The sequence below is a fragment of the Sciurus vulgaris genome (assembly GCF_902686455.1).
Source record: "Sciurus vulgaris genome assembly, chromosome: 1".
Taxonomy (NCBI): domain Eukaryota; kingdom Metazoa; phylum Chordata; class Mammalia; order Rodentia; family Sciuridae; genus Sciurus; species Sciurus vulgaris.
In genome coordinates, this window is record NC_136461.1 from 23,111,710 (window position 1) to 23,136,990 (window position 25,281).

General features: G+C 44.1%; 1 protein-coding gene across 6 annotated transcripts; it reads left to right on the forward strand.

The window, feature by feature from the left end:
- The first annotated feature begins 3,634 nt into the window (after positions 1 to 3,634).
- On the forward strand, positions 3,635 to 25,056 carry TMEM39B (transmembrane protein 39B). Of its 6 annotated transcripts, XM_079108972.1 has the most exons (9): positions 3,635 to 3,782; positions 5,755 to 5,881; positions 6,387 to 6,606; positions 7,239 to 7,322; positions 7,637 to 7,791; positions 17,466 to 17,802; positions 18,628 to 18,815; positions 23,072 to 23,192; positions 24,596 to 25,056. In XM_079108972.1, exons 1-9 carry the CDS (start codon positions 3,779 to 3,781, stop codon positions 24,836 to 24,838), a joined length of 1,479 nt encoding a protein of 492 aa, XP_078965098.1. In that variant the 5' UTR covers positions 3,635 to 3,778; the 3' UTR covers positions 24,839 to 25,056. The 6 variants fall into 6 exon arrangements, with proteins under 6 accessions (XP_078965098.1, XP_078965099.1, XP_078965100.1 ...); XM_079108973.1 differs by lacking the exons at positions 3,635 to 3,782; positions 5,755 to 5,881 and adding an exon at positions 7,037 to 7,119 and having other exon boundaries at positions 6,468 to 6,606; XM_079108974.1 differs by lacking the exons at positions 3,635 to 3,782; positions 5,755 to 5,881 and adding an exon at positions 7,037 to 7,081 and having other exon boundaries at positions 6,468 to 6,606.
- The last annotated feature ends 225 nt before the right edge of the window (positions 25,057 to 25,281 follow it).

A 25,281-nucleotide genomic window follows, 5' to 3' on the forward strand; every position in this document is an offset into this window, starting at 1 on the left:
ACAGCCCAGCTCTATTTTCTTGACAGGCTAGCCTAGTACTTGCCATCCTCTTGCCTCAGTCTCCTGAATTGCTATGATTACAGGCATGCACCACTGTACTCTGGCCAGAAAGTGATTTTTTTTTTTTAGTTGTTGATGGACCTTATTTGATTCTTTTATTTATATGTAGTGCTGAGAATTGAACCCAGTGCCTCCCACATGTGAGGCAAGCACTCTATCACTGAGCCACAACCCCAGTCCCAGAAAGTGATTTCTTGATAACGTTTCATTACCAGCTAAGTTCTCCCAAAGTGGCAAGGTAGCCACCAAGAGCTCCAAGTGTATATCCTACTTGCTTACTCATCCCAGGAGGGAATAATTTTTTCCCCCCAATAGTTCAATCAGAAATCCTGGGATTGTATTTCATTTAGTCTGACTTGAATCACTAATACCACCTCCCCTCGACCCCATCCAGTCACTAGCCAGGGGTGGCAGGAATATTGGAATGCTTTGATTTGCCAATCCAGGGTCATCTGCTCATTGGAACTGCAAGGTAAGGCAACCTCGCCAAACCACCGATGAACTGAGTGAGAAAAGGTAGTTCCCCATGAGAAAATCAGTATTCTTTCCAGAAGGAGAAATGGATGCTGGGCATTAGCAAACATGTCCTGAGTATTTACTATGTACAAGGTCTAGCACCTTCCACATAACAGATGCACAGCAACACATTTCCCTACCACCAACCTCACAGGCAATTACCAGATGCAAGCCACTGCTTCCTCATAGGAGTACAAGCAGCAAACACACCTCGGAAACCGATGTCTCCTATGAAGTCTTCTCTTCACATCAGAGGTCACCCTCTGTCTGCCTCTGAACTTGGTACTTACTGCCTAATACATCAATTATTCTGTCTCCCCACTAATGAGTGCCAAACTGCCACTCATTCACCTCTGTATCCCTAGTGCACAGGATGTAGTACTTGCTAAGAAATGTTGACCTGATGAATTAAAATGTATTCCTAGGAATGGTCTGGGTTTGGTCTTCTATGGAATATTTCTGAAATCATTTGGCTTTTCCCAATTAGCCTTTCTTTCCAGAGCTGATTTGCCACTACTTCCATGCAACCTAGCTAGTACAAATAGAATGTCCTTTATGTGCCAGTTTGTGTTAGGCTCTCAGGGTTTGAAATTTGATATATTTTAAATTCACCTTCTAAAGAGGCCAGTTCTATCAGAATTTTTTTCCCCTTTTTTTCAGAATTTCTTTGAAAAAAAAAAAAATCTCAGCTGGGCATGGTGGCATGCATCTGTAATTTCAGCAACTTGTAAGACCCTAAAAATGATTGAGGATATAGCTCAGTGGTAAAGAACCCCTGAGAACAATTCATGGTGGGGCAGGGGAGTGAGAAAAAGAAAGAAAAGAAAAATATCAGTACTAGATTCTATTCTGCTTAGTGTCGCAGGGATGTCCATTTTTCCTCCTTGGACCTCAACTTCCTCCTGCCCTAAGAATTAATCTTTTTTTTTTTTTTCCTCTCCTATCCAAGATGTCAAGTCCTGTTGACTTTACTTTCAAATCCAAAATCCAACCATGTCTCATCACCTTACCCAAGGTGATACAAAGCATCAAGATCTCTTCTGTCTCATTTCTCCACTTTCATCCTGTACCCCTGAAGTTTTTTTTTTTTTTTTTTTCACAGAGCTGAGGGGTTCTTCAAAAACGGAAATATAGGGGTTGGGGTTGTAGCTCGGTGGTAGAGCGTTTGCCTAGCACGTGTGAGGCACTGGGTTTGATCCTCAGCACCACATAAAAAGTAAATAAAATAAAGGCATTGTGTCCATCTACGACTTAAAAATACAAAACAAACAAACAAAAACCAGAAGTTCAGCAGGGCATGGTGGTGTACGTCTATAGTCCCAGCTATTTGGAAGGCTGAGGCAGGATTGGTTGAGCCCAGGAATTTGAGAGCCTGGGCAACAGACCAAGACAGTCTCAAAAACAAAACAAAACCTAGGAAGTTTAAAGGCTGTGAGTGAAGCTCAGTGGTAGAGTGCTTACCTACAAGCACTAGGCCCTGGATTCAATCCCCAGCATGGGAGGGGGTCTGTTCATACCCTCCAAGTACTCCCCACTTCATATAAAAGCCACACAACTCTACATAAGCCATCTCTTCTGTCCTAGTTTCATGTCTACTCCACTTAAGTCACACTGAACTATATTATTAATTTTAATTTTTATTTTTTGGTATTCAGGATTGAACCCAGGGTTGCCTTACCTCTGAGATACATGTCCAGTCTTTATTTTGAATCAGGGTCTTGCTAAGCTGCCTGAGGTTGGCCTCAAACTTGTGATCTTCCTCAGCTTCCCGTTACTGGGGTTACAGGCATGTGCAACCATGCCCAGCATGATCTTATTATTTCTTAAATGCACTAGGCACACTTGTGCCCCAGAGTACTTGAACTGATCGCTCCTTCTGCCTGGAATTCCCCCTTTCTCCCAGAGCCTGTGTATGACTAACTCAGTGTCTTCAGTGAATCCTACTCTGCTCATCCTACTTAAGCTTGATAACTCCAGCCCCTTTTGTTTTTCTTCCATGCCAATCATTCCCTTCTAACATACTACAGAATTTTGTCAATATCTTCCCACTTGACAGTGAGCTCTGTAGATATCTATTAATTAGATATCTAATTCATTCAATTAATTTTATATTGATGTCTATTATATGCCAAGCACTGTGATAAGAAATGTAGCTACAGGGTGATTAAGACTGCTTATAAGTCTTAATTCTTTCAAGGGAAGAACTCAAAATAACCCTTAGGAGTAATATCTCATTCAATTTAAGTACTTGCCAAACATAACAGTGATGGCTAACATTGATTAAAACAGACCGTTGTACATGCGTTATCTCGTTTAATCCTCACGAAGACCTAGAAGGTGAATATTACCTCATTGTAAAAACCAAGAAATGGGATTTCAAGACCTGGTAATGGCAGAATCAGGATCTGGATTAAGGTGGTGGCAGTGAGAATTGAGAGTGGGATCAAATATAAGAAGTACTTAGAATTTAGGGTCAGCAAGACTAGGTTGGATTGGATGTGGGGGCAAAGGGAAAGAAGGAAACGATTCCCAGGTTTTTTGTCCTGGGGAGTGAATCCAGGTTGGTAACACTGAGTTACACTCCTTTTTATTTTATTTTTATTTTGAGAAACGGTCTCGCCAAGTTGCCCAGACAGGCTTCGAACTTACAATCTTCCTGCTTCATCCTCCCGAGTCGAGTCGCTAGCCTTACCAGCAAGCGCCACCGTTTCCAGGTTTGGGCTGGGGTGAACCAAAGTGCAACAAAGCCCAAGAGAAAAATGAAAGTCCAATTGGGGACGCGTTGAGTTTGAGATGCCTGTGGGCTGCTCAGGGATACAAATCATCTCCAGCAGGAGCACAAAGGCTGTTGCGGCCTCTTCGTGGAGTCTGAAGATATGCTGGGAGCAGACTAACAGGGGAAGAACTAGAGGTGGATTCCCCTCCCTATTGTATTTCTTAGGCAGCTAATGCAGGAAGGACGCAAGGGATCAGGAGACAAAGAGAGCTCGGGCACCGCCTTTGTTCGGTTAGGGTGGCCCCTTTAAGAAGCGCGCTCCCGCCGACTAGCCCGCCTTGTATGCAAATTTAGCAGTGAGGCGAGAGCGCGCGGCTGATACCCGGGACTGGGCTGCGGCGGTTAGTCCTCTCCCGGCCGCCGTCCTCTCCGACATATTGCCCGCAGGAGCTGCGGCGGCGAAGCGGAGAGCGCCGGGGGGAGGAGATGGGTGAGCAGAGCGGGTCACGCTCGGCCCGGGAACGAGAGGGTGCGGGGCTCAGGGTGACCACGCTGCAAAATTGCTGCCCCATGAGGACCGGATCCCGGCGAGTGGGGGGGAGGGGATGCGGGTGCAGACGGGACCCCGCCCCCTCCTGTCGTTTTGCGGGGTGGGGCCTCTGTTGTGGGGGCGGGACATTAGACTGGTGGGCGGAGCTTCCAAAATGAAGAGCGCCGGTGGGGTTTGGGCTTTGAGGAGGACCCGTTCGTCAGGGCTAGAAATGGGTGCTGGGTCCGGTGATGGGCGTGGCTTTGTGTAAAGGCGGCGCTACTGGGTCTTGTGTGGGGGCGAACCTTCTGGGCTGTAGGGGCTTATACTGGGCGCAGTGGAGCGGGAAGGAAACCCTTCAGACTAGGGAGCCCATTCTGAAACAGGGTTCTTGGGCTGAGTTATTTTATTGGCTTGTGGGCGGGTCTCTGAGTTGACAGTTGTGTGGGCGGAGCTTCTGGACGTAGGGGCTTTAAGTGGATGCAGAGCTTCTACAAGACCCGAGACGGTGTGGGCAGAGCTTCTGGGGTGAGGCTGTTTGTGTGGAGTTTTCCAAGCCAAATATAATAGTGAACTTCTGTTCCGAGGGCTTGTTGAAAGCACAGCTCCTGGAAAAACACTTTTTGGAGACATGTGACAAAATCTGAGCAGAGGAGCTAGAGCATGAGGTGTGTGTGAGCGGAGTCTGCTGTGTTACCTTAAGGAGTATGGACAGGTTATGAATTTGATTAGGTGCTTAAGAGCTTTGTGCTGGGTGGTACCTGGGATCTTGGGCTAGACTGCTAAGCCTAGGAAATAGGTTGTAAATTCCAAAGTTTTGGATCCACACCACAGTGTTCTCCCAGAGCACACATCCTTGACCCTAAGCTCAGGCATTGGGTCCTGCCCATGAGACACCTAGCTGCCCATTGAATCTGATCTCAGAACCTTGGAATAAAAAGCTGTTTCATAGCTGCCCCAAATTGTAAGCTTCCAGAACTTGTATCCAAATGGGGTCCAGTGTGTATCAAAGCTGAGAACTCAGGAATCTGACACAGTGTAAGGTCACCTTCCTAATCCAAAGAACCTACTTTGGTGGGCTCATTTGCTAATCAGTTTGCTAATCACTTGCTGGGCATTGTAGTAAGAATAGGAGAAAAGCAGTGAAAAAAAACAGATGAAGTTACTGATCTCACTGATCTTCCATATTAGTGGGAGAGACAGACAATATACATATATTAACAAATAAAATAATTTCAGAGAGTGAATTGTGAAGAAAAATAGAAATAGGATAGAGAATGATGGCGGCAGGTACTTCAAAAATATTCGTTAGAGCTGAAGGCGTAGATCAGTAATAGAGTGTGTGCTTAGCATGTGTGAAGCCCTGGCTTCAATACCCAGGACTGGGAAAAAAAGAAAATGAGAAATCAAAAACCCTTCAGTGAAGGGCTTTTCAGACAGAGGATATAGCAAGTACAAGAGGTAACAAGAAGCTGGGCACAATGGCACATGCCTATAATCCCTGCAGCTCAGGAGACTGAGGCAGGAGAATTGTAAGTTCAAAGCCAGCCTCAGCAACTTAGGCCCTAAGCAACATAGTGAGACCCTGTCTCAAAGTAAAAAATAAAAAGGGCTGGGATGTGACTCTGGCTAAGCGCCCCTGGGTTCAATCCCCAGTACCAAAAAAAAAAAAAAAGAAAAAAAAGGAAAAAAAAAAAGATAACAATAAGCGTGGCTTGCTGAGGAAAGGCCAGGATGGCTAGAGCATGGGGGAGGTGGGTGTGAGGCAGAGAATAGTAAGAGATGAGGTTGAGGAGGTAGGCAGGGGTCAGATTGTAGGCCCTGTGAGGTTAATTAATAAAATGAGACAGTGGGTAATTAGTAGCCAATATCATTGCTGTTATCCTTGATTATATGCTCTGACCTGAGCATCTACTTAATTTGAGTCCCACAGGAGGACGAAGAGGTCCCAACAGGACATCTTACTGTCGAAATCCGCTCTGTGAGCCAGGATCCTCAGGGGGCTCTGGTGGGGGCCACACTTCCAGTGCATCAGTGACCAGTGTCCGTTCTCGCACCAGGTAAGCCCCTTCTCTGCCTCTTGCCCCTCCCTGTGGCAGAGCAAACTTCATTCTGGGATGACTGCATTCTGGCATTAATATCCTGGATGCTGGATGGTGCTTACAGGGGAGTGAGCAGCAGAAAAGACTCAGAGGGCTCTCAATTGAAGGTGGTCACTTGGACAGATGTGGTAGACTTGGTAGAATAAGCCCAAGGACCTGGATTCCAACTATAGTTCTTCTGATTTGCTGGTGGCTTGCACAAGTTGCTTGTTCTCTATGGGCCTCCTTTTCCTCATCTGTAAAGTGGGCCTAATATTTTCTTTCTGGGGGACATTGGATGACCTGAATAAAATTAGGGGTAAGAAAGACTTTTTGTCATCTCCTTTGTCAGGCAAGAGTAGGAGAAATTTGCGTTTGTTATGAACTGCTTTTCTCTTTTCTTACCCCGCAATCCTGTGCCCCAAAAGCCCTTCCTGGTAAGGCTGTCAGGTCAGTTCCTGATGTTATTCCTTTCCCACCCCAGGAGCAGTTCTGGAACAGGCCTCTCCAGCCCTCCTCTGGCCACTCAGACAGTTGTGCCTCTGCAACACTGCAAGATCCCCGAGCTGCCAGTACAGGCCAGCATTCTGTTTGAGTTACAGCTTTTCTTCTGCCAGCTCATAGCTCTCTTCGTTCACTACATCAACATCTACAAGACAGTGTGGTGGTATCCGCCCTCTCACCCACCCTCCCATACCTCCCTGGTAGGTGCCCAGCCAGGGCCCACTCTGTGTGTGTGTGTGTGTGTGTGTGTGTGTGTGTGTGTGTGTGTGTGTGTATCTGTTGTATGAGAGAGATACAGACATTTGGTTTCAGCTTAGCATAGTCTACCAAAAACCACTGTGTACTTGTCCCCATGCTGGGCATTGGGGGGTGTAGAGGGAACAGGAAACTGATGATTCTTGAATACTGCTAGTGTGCTTAGAACCACACTGTAAGGGTGACAGAGATGAATCTAACACAGATTTTGCCAAAAGGAGCTCAGAGTCGTCTTAAGTCCTGTCGGAGAAATGAGCCACAGATATACATGAGTGTTTCAGGGAGTAAAAAGAGCCCTGTGCAGAAGAGAAGGTACAGGGACAGGGCATGGGTGTTAAGAATAAGAGGGCTCACACACCACTCTCTTATCCCCAGGGACTGTCCCACTTCCCTTCTCTGGGTCCTGTTCTACTCCTCTAGGTAATTTCCTGGCCTGACTCAGCTGGAGGCCAATAAAGGTTAGAGAGTGGGTACAGTCTCTGTGGAAAGGACTGGGTAGGGGGAGGTTGTGGGTATGAGAAAAGCCCATATATGGGCAAGGGGCCCACTTGACCCCCAGGCCTCTGCCCCCTGACAGAACTTCCACCTGATCGACTTCAACTTGCTGATGGTGACCACCATTGTTCTGGGCCGCCGCTTCATTGGGTCCATCGTGAAGGAGGTGATTGGGTCCTAGAGGCTGGCCAGGGACTTTGGGTCTCCCTTTTCCCCTGGGGATGCCAAGGAGATATGCCTAGCCCTTCAGCCCTGAGGAATATCCTCAGGGCTCCCTTTGGACTTATTTGAAGAACAGTATCCACATCCCACTGACTCTCAGAGTTTACTGGGCATCAAATATAAGGATTCACCTTACTGTGTTCTGCCCGTCCTACTGGGCACCTTTCCCTGGGTGGGACCGTAGGCCATGCTGGGTGGGATTTGGGTATAGTCCCTGTGGCCTCCATCCCCATCCCGTCCTATCTCGCCCTGACCCAGGCCTCTCAGAGGGGGAAGGTCTCCCTCTTTCGCTCCATCCTGCTGTTCCTCACCCGCTTCACCGTTCTCACGGCCACAGGCTGGAGTCTGTGCCGATCCCTCATCCACCTCTTCAGGACCTACTCCTTCCTGAACCTCCTGTTCCTCTGCTATCCGTGAGTACCCCTCACTTCACCCTCACTGGCCCCTGACCTCTGCCCATTATGTGGCTTGGTTATCAGACCCTCGTATCCGGAATATTCCCAGGCAGGCAGCAACAGTATCCTCTCACGTTGCCTGATAATGTCCTGCTGAGATCAGAAAGGTTAACTTTACAGAAGAAACTGAGGTGGCATTATTTACCCAAGCTCCCACGGATGGGAGGTCAGAATGGCACTCAGATCTAAGTGTATATTCCAAAGGAACATTCCCAAGGGGGAATGAACAGATTTTGTTTTCCTCTGTCTTTCTTTCCTATTTCTCTGGTTCCTTATCTTTCTCTGTCTCTCCCTTTCTATGTATCTCAGTGTTTGTAGAATCTCTTGGTGCCTTGCCAAGTCTGTGGCTGGCAAACAACTGCATGTTTGCATGGCTCTTGTGCGGGTCTCTGCATGAAGTGCACCTATGTGAATGTGTGTCTGCACGTGCATGTGTGCGTGCCTGTCCTGGTGTCTAGCTCACTCACTCCTTACATCTCACCAAAATCCAGATTGTTGAGGATGGAGGGATAGTTCCAGAAAGAGCACGGGACTGCAAGGAGGGCAAGGGATCTAATTTGGCTCTTTCTAATTCAATTTCCTAAAACTGGGCCAAACATGACCCCTGGAAAACTTCAGAGCTGGACACTCTTCCCTCTCTCCCTGCATGACTAAGAAAGCACTGGCATGGGAGTCCTGTCACACTTGCTTCAATGATAATTAGTCTTATGTTTTTGTTTCTAGGTACTGGGGATTGAACTCAGGGATGTTTTACCACTGAGCCGTATCCCTAGTTGATTTTTTAAAGTTAATTTATTTGTTTATTGGTACTAAGTATTGAACCCAGGAATGCCTTGCCACTGAGCTATATCCCCAGTTCTTTTTGTTTTTTTATTTTGAGGTAGGGTCTCACTAAGTTGCCTAGGGCCTAAGTTACTGAGGCTAAACTTGAAATCCTGCCTCAGCCTCCCATGTTGCTGGGATTATGGCCATGCATCAGTGTGCCCAGATTGATATCTAGTTTTTAATTACTAGGGTGACACATGTATCTTATAAAAATGGTTACAGATTTAGAAAAAAAATTTTGCAGTGCTGAGAATCAAACCCAGGTGTTTGCAAATGTTAGGCAAATGCTCTGTCACTAAGTGATGTCCCAGGCCTCTATAGAAACTTTTAACATAGAAAATGAAAAGTTTCATATTATCTCAATCAGTCCCCATAAGTCCATTTATCATTTGTAGTATATTCTTCTAATTTTTTTTCCTGTGGGGGAAAAAATATATATATATATGTACTTTTATATATATATATATATATATATATATATATATATATACTTTTTTAAAACAAAAATGAGATTATACATGATGTTATACAATTTACTGCATTTTTCACATCATCATATAACTTGAATATTATATGTACTGTAGCAGTACATATGGGAATGGTCTTCTACTATCCATTGTATAGAATTTTTACAATTTGATTCAGTTTTCTTCTATTGGTACTTTTGAGTTGTGCCTAGTTTTTCCTTATTTGTAGTAATGAGGCACATAGATCTTTGCACACCTATCCAATATTTCAGTACAACAGATTCCCAGAAGTAGAATCACTCCCCAAAAAGCATGTTCACTTACATTTGTTATAGATATTAACAAATTGCCCTTCAAAAGGATTTTACATCATTTAAAAAAATCAAATGTAATGCTAATATGCTTATAGTGAAAAGCAGTAGCTGCCAACCCCACTCCAGATATTTAGTTCTACTTTTTAAAGGCAATCTTATTTTCTGGGTTTTGTTTTATTTATTTATGTATTTATCTATTTTTTGAGGTGCTAGAGATTGAACTCAATGGTGCTCCACCAAAGAGCTGCATTTCCCACCCTTTTTATTCTTTTAATTTTGAGACAGGGTCTTACTGAGTAGCCCCAACTGGCCTTGAACTTGAGATCCTCCTGCCTCGGCCTCATGAATGGCTGGGATTGTAGGCATGTACCTTGGTGCCTGGGCTTATTGTCTGGTTTTGTTTTCTGAGTTACCTCCATAATTATTCTACCTTTATACATTTGTGTATTACTTTCAAATTGTATTTGTTGGTTTCATAATTGGGTAATAGGTTCACATAGTTAAAATTCAAGAGGTATAAAAAAGAGGCTCCTCTGGACTGTTGTCTTCTAGCCACCAACTTTCCCTTTCAATAGCTAACACTCATTTTTCTGATTTATTGTACATCTTGGAGATAAATCTTCTATGCACATACAAGCGTGCCGCATACAATACAGCATGCATGTGCATGCACATTGATTCTCGTCAATGACAGATGAAGTTTTATCTCACCTTCTCATTCCTACTGTTACCAGCATTCGTTAACTATTAGTTTTAGTTTTCTTTTGGTTTATCAATAGTAAAAGTATGCTAGAGACTGGGGATGTAGTTTAGTAGTAGAGTGCTTACATAAAGTATGCATGAGCCCCCCCTGGGTTTCATCTCCAGCACCATACACACATAAAAAAGTATTTTTCATTCCATTAACATTAGTATTTTGAATCCCTTTTTTGAGAGATGAGAATATTAGGAACCCTACGTATCTATCTTTCCCTCTTCCTCCTCTTACTTCCTGGCAGCTGTAATCTTTTATATTGTTAAGCTTTACATTCACATTCTCCTGTATAACCATATTTAAGTCTTCTGTTCTTTGTCAAAAGCTAATTATAAAAATTAAATGCCAATAAGTAGCCTTGGTATAATTATATGTATTATAATTCACTCATTCATTGCCCAGTAGTGTACATAAATGACATTCTTTCCTTATAGTTACTTATAATCTTGGGTCTCTTAAAAAAGAATGTTCCTAGTGTCACAGTCAAATAGTTCCTCTTTTCTTACACTCCATCAGTTGCTTAAAATCGTCACATTTTAGTTTGCTTCATATTTATATTGTAACTTTCTTAGCTTTTAATTTTTCTTGGAGTTTCTAATTGCCTTTCTTTTTTCTTGTTGACAAAAGAATGATGGGCCTTCAGCATATCCTCAAGTTTATCCAGCCTCTCAATCATGCTACCTGTTGCCTGGAGTTCATTTTTCCCCTAAAGACATCCTTCCTGGAGGCCTCCATTCTCCTGCTCCAGTCTGGAGTGGTTGCTCTTTAGGCCTGCTGTGCAGCTCTCAGCCTGAGACTTCCCTTCGCTGCCCTCCGGGGTTGGATCCACTGTTTCCTGGATCCCATGTCTTCCTCTTTCTTGGTTTTCTCCCTTATTTTGCTGGAGTACATTATCAGGTAATTTCGTTAAGAGTGGGTATGTGGGAGGTGTATACATTCTGAATACTTGCATGCCTAAAAATGTCTTTAATCTACTCTCAAACTTTATTGATGGTTCTGTTGAATGTAGATTTCTAAATTAAAATTATTGTTCCATTTTCTCCAGCATCCAGTATTTCTAGTAAGAAGTCTGATGCCAGTTTGATTCCTATTCCTTTGTAGATGACTTTTTTCTTTTCTGAAAGCTTTTAAGAATATTCAGTTTATGTTTTGATTGAGATTTCACAAAGATGTGTCTGGTGTGGAACTTTGGTCATTTATCCTATCAATGAGTATTCTAGGATTTTTTTAACTTGGAGACTTGGGTACTTCTTCAGCTCAGAGAATATTTCTTCTATTATTTCTTCGATAATATCTTCCTCTCCATTTTTTCTGTTATCTCTGGGACTTTTGTTCATCAGATGATAAACCTCATAGATTGATCATCTGTTTCTCTTATATTTTCCCATTTTTTCCCTCTGTTTCTCCCCCTGCTTATCCCTTCTTTCTGTCTCTTTGCTTTGCCTTCAGAAATTTCTTCACCTTTATCTTTCAGCCTTTTTATTGATTTCTTTTCAGTAATTTTTTTTTCATAACTAAGGCAGCTTTCTTGTTTTCTGATTTGTTCTTTTCTCATGGTATTCTGTTCTTGTTTTTAAAAATCTCTTATGTTCCCTCAATTTTATCTTTTCACTGGGGTCAGTTTAGTTTTCCAGGGACAGTTGATTTTTTCCAGTTGTCTATTTGTATTTAAGAATGAAGGACTGGGTATTAAGAGTTCATTTCCTTTCCTTCTCCCTTTGCTTCAGTAGGTTGGGAGATCTGACTGGGAGTTCTGAGAATATGGGTAGAACACACTGACTGGCAGGTTTTTGCCTTAGAATAAATGAGTGAGATGTTAGTTGTCCGGCTGTGGGCCCCCATAGGTCAGAAAGTAGGAGGGGGGATATTATTCTAAGATGCTCACATTAGAGACCTCAGTTGTTCTCACACAAGTCATTCAATTTCTCTTTAGAAGAATTGTTCAGAGTAGGTTAGATGAAGTGAGTAGGAGAATAAAAGAACTGACTCTTATAGTTAGAGATCTTTCTTTAATCCCATTTGTTCAGCCTTTTCTTACTTTTACTGTCTATCAAATGTGCTCATTTCAAGCCAGAGTCTCTGTTGGGTGACTCTGGGCAGATACTAGTTCACACCCCCAGTGCATCCTCTCATAGCATATTCTAGACCTATGCTATCCAGTTCAATAGCCACTAACTGCCTGTGGTTATTAAGCACTTGAAATAGGCTACTCTGTATGGAGATGTGTTCTAAATGTAAAATATACACTAGATTCTGAAGACTTACAAAAAAACAAGACATCTCATTAATAGATATTATATGTTGAAATGATATTTTTTCCTGTATTAGGTTAAGTAAAAATATAGAACATTAAAGTTAATTTCATCTTTATATGTGACTACCAGAAAGTTTTAAATTCTATATGTGATGCTTATTGTATTTCTGTTGGAAAGCTCTGCTCTAGGTGACAGCTTCCTCATCTGTCAGCAAATCTCCATCTGCTTTCTAAATTTGTCAAAATCATTTGTGTACTAATAACCCCACTCTCATTTTTTTTTTTCTTTCTGCTGATATGGATTTATTTTCTACTTTTATACTGTCACATATTGGGTGGAGGGGGTAGGAGGGAGTTTGCCGTCTTGCATGTGAAGCTGCTTCTAATTTCTGAGCTGTCAGAGCAGTCACTTATTGTCACCAACTAATTTAATTGATCACAGCGCCTGTCTGCAGTCTTGCTTAGAGGCAAAGCCAGGGATCTTCTTAAACTATTATATCCCATTGTCCAATATATAGAACACCTATAAAAAACTTACACTGACCAACAAATATACCAATTATGGCCTCTTCAAAATCAATATTGTTTTTATTCTTTTGAGAAAAGTAATAGATGAATGATTAGAGCATTCAAAATATACATATTTGAAAATATATATGAAGGCTATATAAGCTCCAGATTATGATTTCCAACTTCTTTTAATGCACCTATGTCAGTTTCATTGAAATAGTCGCAGAATTGAAAAATTGGGACTTAATGGGTTAAGTACTTGCTTTTAAGGTTGAATCTGAGTACCTTTTATTTTCATTTGAGTGGCACACACTCATTCCCATAAGGTATCCTGGGATATTTTAGGAATTCCATTGCACTCTTCTTTCTTGTCTCTATAGAATCACTATCTTCTTTTTTTTTTTTTAATCTAAACAAAATTGTACTGATCTTCTGTTCAGAAGCAGGCATCATGGTGGAGTTTATTTTAAGGACTAAATAAGAGTGAAAGCTACTCAGGAGGCTGATGCAGGAGGATGGAATGTTTGAGGCCAACCTGGGCAGCTTAGGGAGATCCCTTCTGAGACTGATGTGCTGCCCACTGTGCCAAGAGGGCCGCTGGGAGATCCCTTCTGAAAGTAAATTTAACAAAAGGCAGGGGATACAGATCAGTGGTAGAGCACTGCTCAAGACTCTAGGTTACTGGTGGTGCACACCTGTAATCTCAGCGGCTCTGGAGGCTGAGGCAGGAAGATCACAAATTCAGAGCCAGTCTCAGTAACTTAGCAAGGCCCTAAGCAACTCAGCAAGACCCTGTCTCTAAATAATATATAAAAAAGGACTGGGGATGTTGCTCAGTGGTTGAGCACCCCTGGGTTCAATCCTCAGTAACAAAAAAAAAAAACAAAAACAAGTATTTAGTATTAATGAGATTTACTATTTTAATGCCTGAGAGATGAGGATCAATACAAGCTATGTTACTTAGGGAAAGTACAGGAAACTGAGGCTCATACAAGTTCAGTAATTTGCTGGGCATGGTGGTGCACGCCTATAATCCCAGCTGCTCAAGGCAGGAGGATCATGAGTTCAAAGCCAGCCTCAGGAACTTATTGAGGCCCTAAGCAACTCATTGAGACCCTGTCTCTAAATAAAATATAAAAAAGGGCAGGGGATGTGGCTCAGTGGGTTGAGCACCCCTGGGTTTAATCCCTGGTACCCTCTGCCCCACAAAAAAGAAAGATTAATAATTTATCCTAAATCACAGACCTAGTCAGTGGCGAAGCTGAGATTTTAATCCAGGCTTCTTTGACCTCAAATATTATTATTATTATACTTTTTTAGAGACAGGGTCTCATTGTGTAACCCAGAATGGTCCCAAATTCCTGGGCTCAAGCAGTCCTGCCTCACCCTCCCAAGTGGTTGGAACTACAGGTGTGTACCTAGCACCTGGCTAAGGTTATATTCTTTACTATAGTTTTCTGGGTATCTTACTTAACCTTACCTCAGAAAAGATGGTGACATCCCTGGAAAACAAAAGTCCCAAAAGACTGTTACTTGCCCCAAAACACTTAGGTAGCCCTTTTTGGGACCCCAGGAAAAAAGAAAAGAAAAATTTGCTGGCCACAGTGACTATGCCTGTAATCCCAGCAACTTGGGAGGCTGAGGCAGGAGGATTCCAAGTTCGAGGCCAGCCTCAGCAACTTAGTGAGGCCCTGAGCAACTTTTGTGAGACCCTGTCTCAAAATTTTAAAAAAAAGGACCATGGATGTAGCTCAGTGGTAAAGTACTGCTGGATTCAACCCCCGTCCTCCATCAAAAAAAGAAAAAAATTATTGCTGTTAAGAAGTATGCACTGTCTGTCATTGACCCTAACCTTTTTGAGACACTCCCCACCAGGGGCCTTTTGAAGTTGTGTAATTCTGGGAACTTGGGCAAATTGAGAGGCCCCAAACTGAATAGAAGGGGATACTTGTCAGCTGGCCACAGTGGTGTATACCTGTGTTCCCAGCTACTTGGAAGGCTGAAACGAAAGATCACTTGGGTCCAGGAGTTTTGGGCAGTGTAAATGCTGATTGGGTGTTCCCACTCAGTTCCTCATGTTGATGACTTCCTGGAAGTGGGGAACCGCCAGTTGCCTAAGGAGGGGTGAACCGGCACAGGTTGGAAAAAGGAATTTTTTTTTGGAACTGAGGATTAATCCTAAGGTGTTTGACCACTGAGCCACATCCCCAGCCCTTTTTATTTATTATTTTGAGATAGGGTCTCACTGAGTTGCTTAGGGCCTCACTAAGTTGCTGAAGCTGGCTTTGAACTCATGACCCTCCTGCCTCAGCCACTGGGTTTATAGGCATGTGCCACTGTGCCTGGGGCTGGAAAAAGAAATTCTTGTAAAAAGGACCTACTATAATGTGGCAGGTACTGTGCTTACCCAGGAATAGTGGGAAGAAAAATCTTTAGGTTCCTTTTGTGTGTGTGTGTGTATGTGGTTCTGGGGATGGAATCCAGGGTCTTGGGCATGCTAGGCAAGCACTTTACTACTGAACTTCATCCCCAGCCCTTTTAAAATTTTACTTTGAGTAGCTTACACCTGTAATCACAGTGACTTGGGAGGCTGAGACAGGAGGATCACAAATTTGAGACCAGCCTCAGCAACTAAGCAAGACTCTATCTCAAAAAAAAAAAAAAAAAATCTGGGAGGTAACTTAGTGGTAAAGTGCCCCTGGTACCAAAAAAAATTTGTTTTGGGACAGGTTCTCAGTAAATTGACAAGGCTGGCCTCTACCTTACAATTCTCCTGCCCAAGGAGAATTGCTGGAATTACAGACATGCAACACCACTCCTGGCTTTTAATACCTAATACAGCAGTCAATGCTATGTAAAATGTTATTATACGCTAGAGAATAATGACAAGGAACGAAAGCCTGTACATGACGTGTCCAGCACTGGCTTAACCGTCGTAGGCCAACTACAGAGTGCACTCATTAACAATGGAACCTTTTTTTTTTTTTTTTTTTTTAATAGGTACTGGGAATTGAACACAGGGGGGCACCTTACCCCACTGAGCTATATCTCCAGCCCTTTTTTTTTTTTTGAGACACGATCTTTTTAAGTTGCTTAGTGCCTCACTAAGTTGCTGAGGCTGACCTCAAATTTGCAATCCTGCCTCAGTTTCCCAAATTGCTGGGTTTACGAGCATGTGCCACTGTGCGCAGCACAATGTAACATCATTTTCAGTCTGAGGTTGGTTGAACCTGTAGATATGGAATCCACATATAGGGAAGGACCACTGTATTCTTCCAGGCTGTGGCTTTATGTAGTTTTTTCCCTCTTGAAGTACTAACCACATGCTCTTGACTGATTAGCTCCAGCCCTGCCTGAAGAGTGCTGCTGAGAAGGAATTTGTACCATTTAAGGGTCCATTTCACCGCCTACAGTGTACTACATAGACACAAAATAAATATTCATTCCTAAGCTGTCATCCTCTGCAAACGAAAGACTCACTTCTCATATATGCACCCAATTATACAATATGTACCTCTTTTTTTGTGGTACTGTGCCTTTTTTTTTTTTTTTCTTTTTTTTTTTGGTACTGGGAGGTTCAACCCACAGTCCCTTTACCACTGAGATACATCCCCAGTCCTTTTTATTTATTTTATTTATTTATTGGTACCAGAAATTGAACCCAGGGTTACTTTACCTCTGGACCACATCCTCAGTTCTTTATTTTTTATTTTGAGACAGGGCCTCACTAAATTGCTGAGGCTGGCTTTGAACTTGCGATCCTCCCACTTCAGCCTCCCAAGTCTTTGGGATTACGGGAGTGCACCACTGCACCCAGCTTATTTTTTATTTTGAGGCAGGTCGTTGCTGAGTTGCTGAGGGTCTCGCTAAATTTTGAGGCTGACCTTGGATGAGTAGTTCTCCTGCCTCAGCTTCCTGACCTGCTGGAATTACAGGCATGCACTACCATGCTGGATTTATGTATATGTTTAACTAATTACTGGTAGTGCTTTTTTTTTTTTTTTTTTTTTTTTTCTCTGTCTTGATCTCTAGTACCAGAAGAGCTGGACATGAGCCCTGGCTCTATTTCTTTCTCATTGTGTAAACTTTGGGAATTTATTTCACCTTTCTGAGCCATAATGTCTTCAGCTGAAAAGGGAACAAAAATAACAGTACCTAGTGCATTTTGTTCTTACAAGAAAAAATAAAAGGATGCATTTAAGTATTTAGTGTGGTAACTGGAACATAGACGTACCTAGTAAACGTGGGCTGCTGTGATTAATCACCATTAGATTGAGGGGGCAGGGACTTGTCTCTTGCTCCCTGCTATATTCCCAGTTCTTATTACACACTCAACGCTTAGGGGAGCATCGACGTGAGGATGGATGGTTGGACAGATGGCTAACTCCTCCCTTTGTAGCATCCAGGAGAGCTGAGACCCAGAGAGGGAAGCAGAGTCCTCGCTGAGGCTCAGGGTTGGGATCCTGGCCCACAGTCAGGCCTGCCCATACCACTGTCTTCCCCAGCAGGTTTGGGATGTACATTCCGTTCCTACAGCTGAACTGTGATCTGCGCAAGACAAACCTCTTCAGCCACATGGCCTCCGTGGGGCCCCGGGAGGCAGTCAGCGGCCTGGCAAGAAGTCGGGACTACCTGCTGACACTTCGGGAGACATGGAAGCAGCACACACGACAGCTGTATGGCCCGGAAGCCATGCCCACCCATGCCTGCTGCCTGTCTCCCAGCCTCATCCGCAGTGAAGTGGAGTTCCTTAAGATGGACTTCAATTGGCGCATGAAGGAAGTGCTCGTCAGCTCCATGCTGAGTGCCTATTATGTGGCCTTTGTGCCTGTCTGGTTTGTGAAGGTACACAGCTCAACCCAGAGAGTGAAAAAGCCTGGCTGGGACCTTAACCTGCTGCCTACCCCACATGAGCCTTCCTGCTTGTGTAAATAACTGCTCTTTTTGATGGGGTTTCCCATCTGTTCTCATCTGGTGCACTAGAGTGACTATTGTCTCCATTTTGGAGTGCGGAGAACAAGGCTTCCTGAAAGGAGGTGACCTGTCCAAGGTCACTCAGCCAATGAGGGAGACATATGTTTGATAAGAAAGAGCATGACTTTGTATTTCAGTGGCTGTTTTGACACCAAGCATGTCACAATGTCCTGCTTTGTTCTTAGGTAGGGAATATAGGATTCATTGAGATTTGAGGGACTTTAAAAACCTGTGTTCTCTCTCTTATATGGCCTCCTAGGAAGGTACCTGCACATTTAAGACTTCATGTTTTTTGAGCACTTACACCATACTAGGAAGTTTCATGAGTATTATAATCCTCCTGATGCCTTTAGAGGTGCTTGGTGGTTACTCTTACCCTCACTTAAAAGATGAGGACAGTAAAGCACAGTGGCTTGCCCAAAGTCAAACAGTTAATATGCAGCGGGCCTAGATTTGAATTCAGGTCTCTTGGACCCTAGAGTCTGTGCTCTGTCTCCGAGCAGGGGCAGTGGGAGCAATTTTTCTTTGTAGAAAACTGACCAGTAGGCATAGGATCTAACCCTTCTTTGTTAGGGGTGTGATTCTTGGTATTAGGCCCCCTGAGGTCTTGCCAGGACCTCCGAGCAAGTAGAATCAGGGAAGAGAGGGAATGAGGTTAGGAGCATCCCAAGCCTCACCTACTCCTTCTCTCTCCAGAACACACATTACTATGACAAGCGTTGGTCCTGTGAGCTCTTCCTGCTAGTGTCCATCAGCACCTCAGTGATCCTCATGCAGCACCTGCTTCCTGCCAGCTACTGCGACCTGCTGCACAAGGCTGCTGCCCATTTGGGCTGCTGGCAGAAGGTGGACCCTGCACTATGCTCCAACGTGCTACAGCACCCGTGAGTTACCCATCCCGGCTCTGCCCAACCCTAGCCATCCTGCTTAGTGTCTGGTGTCACCTGCCCATTTGCTCATTACTCATTCAGTCAGTCAGTGAATAGTTATTGAGCTTGTTTTGTGTATTAGATCTTGCATCCAAAGTAGGTCATGGTGGGGCCCAAGACAGACTTGTTCACTCTCCTTGAGGAGCTTGCAGTATACTGGAGATGGGAGGCGGGCAGGTGGAAAATTCATGTACTCATTGACTTCCTCATTGGCTGGCTCATTTATTTATTCACTCATTGGCTGACTTGCTCACGCAGGCAGGCATGTATTCATTCATTCATTGTTTACTCCTTTCTCACCTGCTCACTCATCCAGTCATCATCAGGTTATCTGCACTCTCAGTAGACATCTGCTCCTACCTAATCTACACCAAGCATGGTGCTGTGTATCAGGCAGAGGAACTTGCACTTTGACCATAGGCTGAAGGGAGAAGTAGAGGATTTTGAACAGCAGAGATGTTTCAAGGTGTGCTTTAGAAACATCAGCATGCGACAGGATGTGATGCTATGTTAGCCAATCGTGAACCCTGGCCAGGGAAGGAGGGCCACAGTGAGGAAATGACTGACGAAATCCTTCCAAGTTTACAGACTGGTTAGGGAGAGAGCCATGTGAGTAAATAGTTAGAATGAGCGAAGCCAGAGAGGCCTAGCTGTAGGATGGCACTACACCCGGAGCAGAGGCAGATGTCACCTTGCTCAGGAACCATGAGTTGCCAAGCTGTCTTCCCCTTAGCCTGGCTTGTTCTTCATTGCTTCCTAATATTTCTACACCCTTTATCAAAGTACTTTTTGTCTCGGGTATACTAATTTTCCTGCCTGTATTCCCCGTTAGACTGGAAACTCCTCAAGGTTAGAACCACCTCCGAATCACATTTGAGGCTTGAACCCAGGGCAAGGCCTGGCAGAGGAGGCCTCTAGGACAGGTCTGTAGAGTTAGTCCCACCAAGGAGCAAAAATGTACAGGGAGGCCACATAAGCCAAGCCTCCTGGTGTTGGTCCTCCATGCTAATCAGGGTCCCTTTTCTATCCTGTCCAGGTGATCCAAAAAAGTGACTGGGCATTGCTGAATGGGCCAAAAGGCATAGCCTTAGGCTCCAACAGGAGGGAAGAGTAGAAAGATAGAACATAGCTGAATATGAGGATAGACTGATCTCCAGCTCACTAAACTCTTCAGATAAGATCCAGGTTCCTTTGCATGGTTTCCCAGCTGATGAACTGAGTGCTGCCAGCCCCTTCTGATTGTCTCTTACTGTGCTCCAGTTTATATTCTGCTCTAGCCAGACCAAACTGCCTCACATCTTCAGATGCATTATGTATTTCTGCATCCAGGATTTTGCCCATAGTGTATCTTTTGATTGGAATGCCCTTTCTTTCTTTGGCTGACTGACTCCTATCTATCCATTAGTACTTCACTTCTTTCAGGAACACTTTCCTGACCACTCAGGCCAGGCAAGGTGGCACCTGCCTATAATCCCAGCTACTCAGGAGGCCAGCCCTGCAACATAGTGAGATCCTATCTCAAAATATTTTCTAAAAGGACTGGGGATGTAGATCAGTGGTAGAATGCGCACCTACACCTAGCATGAGCAAGGCCCTGGATTTAATTCCTCTAGCACTAAAAAAAAAAAAAAATGATAATAAGTTCAGTGCCTTCCCCTATGGGGCACCCATCCCTTGTGTACCCTATAGTACTGTACTCTTTGTACTTACTGCTTTCTGCTGTGTTTGCTTAGTTTCCTGTCTGCCATTCTAGGACTGAAAACTTCTGGAGGTCAGGGACCTGGCCTATTTAGACCTCAGCTTCCTCCCCCAACCCCTGCCAGAGTTACCTGGCTTATGACAGGTACACTGCAAAGTTCTTGTGATTTTTTAATGTATAGTCTTTCTTTTTTCTTTTCTTTTCTTTTTTTTTTTTTTTTGGTACTGGGATTGAACTCAGGGGTACTTGGTCACTGAGCCACATCCCCAGCCCTGTTTTGTATTTTATTTAGAGACTGGGTCTCACTAAGTTGCTTAGCACCTTGTTTTTTGCTGAGTCTGGCTTTGAACTCCAGATCTTCCTTCCTTAGCCTCCTGAGCCTCTGAGCCTCTGGGATTACAGGTGTGCGCCACTGTGCCCAGCTTTTTTTTTGGTACTGGGAATTGACCCTAGGGGTGTTTTACCATTGAGCCACATCCCCAGCCCTTTTTATTTTTTATTTTGAGACAGTGTCTCACTAAGTTGCATGGGGCCTCTCTAAGTTGCTGAGGCTATCCTTGAACTTGCCATCCTCCTGTCTCAAGCCTCCCAAGCTGGTGGGATGTGTGCCACCACACCCTGCTCAATTCTTTGAGTTTTGGTAAAGGTATGTACACCCACATGACCTACTCTTATCAAGGTACAGAACATTTCTAGCTCCTCAGAAAATTTCCTTATGACCCTTCCTGGTGACCCCTTAATCCCAAGACAACCACCTTTCTGCTTTCATTCACCATAGGTTAGTTCTGCCTATTCTAGACCTTCATATAAATTAAATCATAAGTAGACATTTTTGTGTCCATCTTCTTTCATTCAGCATGTGGTCTGTGAAGTTCATCTTTGTGATTGTGTATAACAGAGTTTTTTTTGTTTTGTTTTGTTTTTAGTATTGAGGATTGAACCTAGGGGTATTCTACCACTGAGCTACATCCCCAGCCCTTTTTATTTTTCATTTTGACACAGGATCTTATCTCAGTCTTCTGAGTTGCTGGGATTACTAGCATGCACTACTACAGCTGGCACACATAACTAGATTTTCTTCCTTTTCTTTTTTTCTTTCTTTCTTTCTTTTTTTTTTTTTTTTTTTTTTTTTAATACTAGGGATTGGACCCAGGGACGCTTTGCCCCTGAGCTACATCCCCAGTTCTTTTTAAAATTTTTTATTTTGAGACAGGGTCTTGCTAAGTTACTTAGGTCTCACTAAGTTACTGAGGCTGGCCTTGAGCTTGTGATTCTCCTACTTCAGCTTGCAAGTAGCTGGGATTACAGATGTGCATACTGTGCCTGGCCATAATTAGTTTTTTTGTGTTGTTTTTTTTTTTTTTTTTCCTAACATTTTTTTAGTTATTGACTACTGCTGAGACACAACCCCAGCCCCAGCCCCATAACTAGTTTTTAAGTGAACTAGTGAGTCAGGAATGTGGGTTCGAAGGGAGCTATGGTTCTCATTCTCTGGGCCAGGACCTTTGGGGTTCCTGGGAGGTCTCCTAGGATGTTGGAAGAAAGCTCACTGGTTTCACCATGTCATACACATGCTCATGGGGCCTCTCAGTGCCAGGCTTTGTAGCATGTGCTGAGGACACAGAGATGAATTAGACTGACCCCTCCCTAAAGGGCTTCCAACTCAATTAGGGATACAAATAGAGAAATAAGTAAATGACAAGTATTGGGGAATGTGGACCAGTAGCAGGAGATTCAGGTAATAGTAACTGGATGCTCAACTTCGGGGAGTTTAAAAAAGACTTTCTGGCCAGGCACAATGGTGCACACCTGTCATCCCAGCAACATGGGAGGCTGAGGTAGGAGGATCATAAGTTTAAGACCAGCCTGGGCAACTTGAAGAGACCCTAACTCAGAGTAAAAAGGGCGAGGGAAAGTAAAAAGCTCAGTGGTACTTGTCTAACTTGGATGAGGTCCTAGGTTCAATCCCTAGCACCAAAACAAACAAACAAAGGCTTTCTGGAGGAACCTGGGTTTTTAAAGATGATGAAAAGATTGTTGGAAGGCTATCAGGAAAGGTCAGTCCAGTTGGAGGGAGCAGCTTATGCAGAGACAATAGTAATATGGTGTGCTAGAGGAATCGAAATAGTTCTGAGAGGCTTGAGTAAGAGCTGTGTGGTGGGAGTCATAGGCAATCATACAGGACCTCAGAGGCCATGCCAAAACTGTGGGGCACTTGGAAGCCTTCAGTGCATTTGAAGCAGAACATGGTCAGGTTCAGCCTGATATTTTACAGAGACCACTCAGGCAGCCCTTCAGCTCTAGACTTTCTGACTGCCAGTGCCGTGAATTTCTCATGGTTCTTACCCTATTTAGAGCAGAAGCAGCCTGAGACCCAGAAAAGGAGAAAGTCATTGTATCCAAGCAATAGAAATGGGAATAGAGCCCTGGTGATCACCCTGTGCCCAATCTTCTGGTACCCCTTTTCATGGGTGAGCTGGGGATAAGGGGCATTCTTGGACTGTGCCTCCAGGTGGACTGAAGAATGCATGTGGCCACAGGGTGTACTGGTGAAGCACAGCAAGAACGTCTACAAGGCAGTGGGCCACTACAATGTGGCTATCCCCTCTGATGTCTCCCACTTCCGGTTCCATGTGAGTTTCCTCCCCCGGGAAGGAGGGCCATGCCCTGATCTAGAGGACAGGGGGTGGGTGGGGATCAGCAGGGAGGAAGGTGATGTCACAGCAAGAGAAAGCTATTTTTAGAATTTCCCAAACCCATAGGAAGATAGTGCATATGTGCAGCACAAAGACACAGATTATCACTTCATAATTGCAGCTCACTTGGGAACAGATCCTTCAGAGCATTGGATGGAGAAGATTATACAATAAAGGAAGGGGTTCTTGTTGGGGACGGTAATGATCATTCTGTGCTTTGTAACAGGAATTGTGCTAAGCACTCATGCACCCTCCCATTCAGTCTTCCCCAGAATCTGGTGTGAGAGAGAAATGCCAGGGCTGTCCCTGTTTCCAGATACTGAAATAGATGGAGTTTAACTTATTCAATGGTGCCTTACTGGGAACTTGGGAACTGAGGGTAAGAACACATGATTCAGCACTAGGGGAAAAGGGCTGCTCTAAATCAGCAAGGCTAGTGGTCTCTGTTTTATTTATTTTACTGTCAAAGTCCTTTTTCCAACACAGAAACCAAAATTCAATGCACAGGACTTCATGGCACTGCTCTGTTTGAAGGGGCTGGATCTCCCTTCACTTCCCGTTTGCCTTTGTTGAAGCTTCTGAGGGAACCCTGGGGAACCTAGGGCTCTAAAGATCACAGTGTGAGAAATCACTGATCTGGGATGTTATCTTCCTTTTACAGTTGTGAAACCTGAGGCCCAGAAAGGGAAGGGACTGTCAGGTACAGAGCTGAGCCTGGGATCCCCATCTCTTGAACTCCCATTTCCTGCCACCTTTTCTCCCATATGTAAGCAGCCCTGGAATTTTAGGTACCTTGGCCCCTGCAAAGCTGAGATTTCCTAGATTTTGAGCACTCTTTTGAACTTAGCAGAAAATTTTTCTTAAATCCCACACTCTACCTTGCTCTGAAACACCAGGTGAGAGTGGGACGTTTCCATGTTCCCTAGAAGCTTCCTAGTTAGGTAGGGATGTTGTACAGTCTATTAAACTTTCCATGCCGATGCCGTAAGATTCTAACTTGCTCAGGTCCAACAATACCAAGAGGATGACATATAAAAACATGTTTATTTTAGACCAGAGAGACAGTTTGAGAGAGCAAGCAAGACCTCAAGAAAGGCTCCTAAGAGGAGGTAGGAGTGGAACAGTGTCTTAAACGCTAGGCTGGAGCAGCAGACCTGTCAGGGGGAATACCACAACCAAAGGCAGATGAGGTAGCAAAGTTCACGCCTGACTTACAGTCTTCTCTCCACCCAAGTCTGCATGGGGCCCCAAGAGCTTTTACTAGCCCACCTAGAGACTGCATCCAAGAGGCAGGTTTCTGGAGCATACCTTCTGGTCCATGCCTATCCTTTCCTGGACAGTTCTTTTTCAGCAAACCCCTGCGGATCCTCAACATCCTCCTCCTGCTGGAGGGTGCTGTCATTGTCTACCAGCTCTACTCTTTAATGTCCTCTGAAAAGTGGCACCAGACCATCTCACTGGCCCTCATCCTCTTCAGCAACTACTATGCCTTCTTCAAGCTGCTGCGTGACCGCCTCGTGTTGGGCAAGGCCTACTCATACTCAGCCAGCCCCCAGAGAGACCTGGATCACCGGTTCTCCTGAGCCTCAGGGTAACCCCAGGGACAGCATCCAGGCTTCAGCCAGGGGCTCCCTGGAAAGTAGCTGTTGGGGAGGGTTGAGTGTGGGGTTTGAACAAAAAAAAAAAAAAAAAAAAAAAAAAAAAATCCACCAGAGCTTTGTATTTTTGTTACGTACTGTTTCTTTCTTTGATAATTGATGTGACAAGAGGAAAAAAAGTCCTATTTTTATACTCCCAACAAGCATGCGTACTGTGGTTCTTTCTCTTATGTCAGTCAGAGAGCCAGAAGTATAGAATTCTGGGCTGGGATGCTTCACATGTGGCTTCTCGTCTTCCCTGGGGTCTACTTTCTCCAATGGTCAGGAGACTAGGAGGTATCAGAGGCCATGGTGGTGATTGCTGCTAACTGGTTGCTGTGTACCAGATGCTACTGTGTACCAGATGCTACTCTGTGTATTTTAAGCCT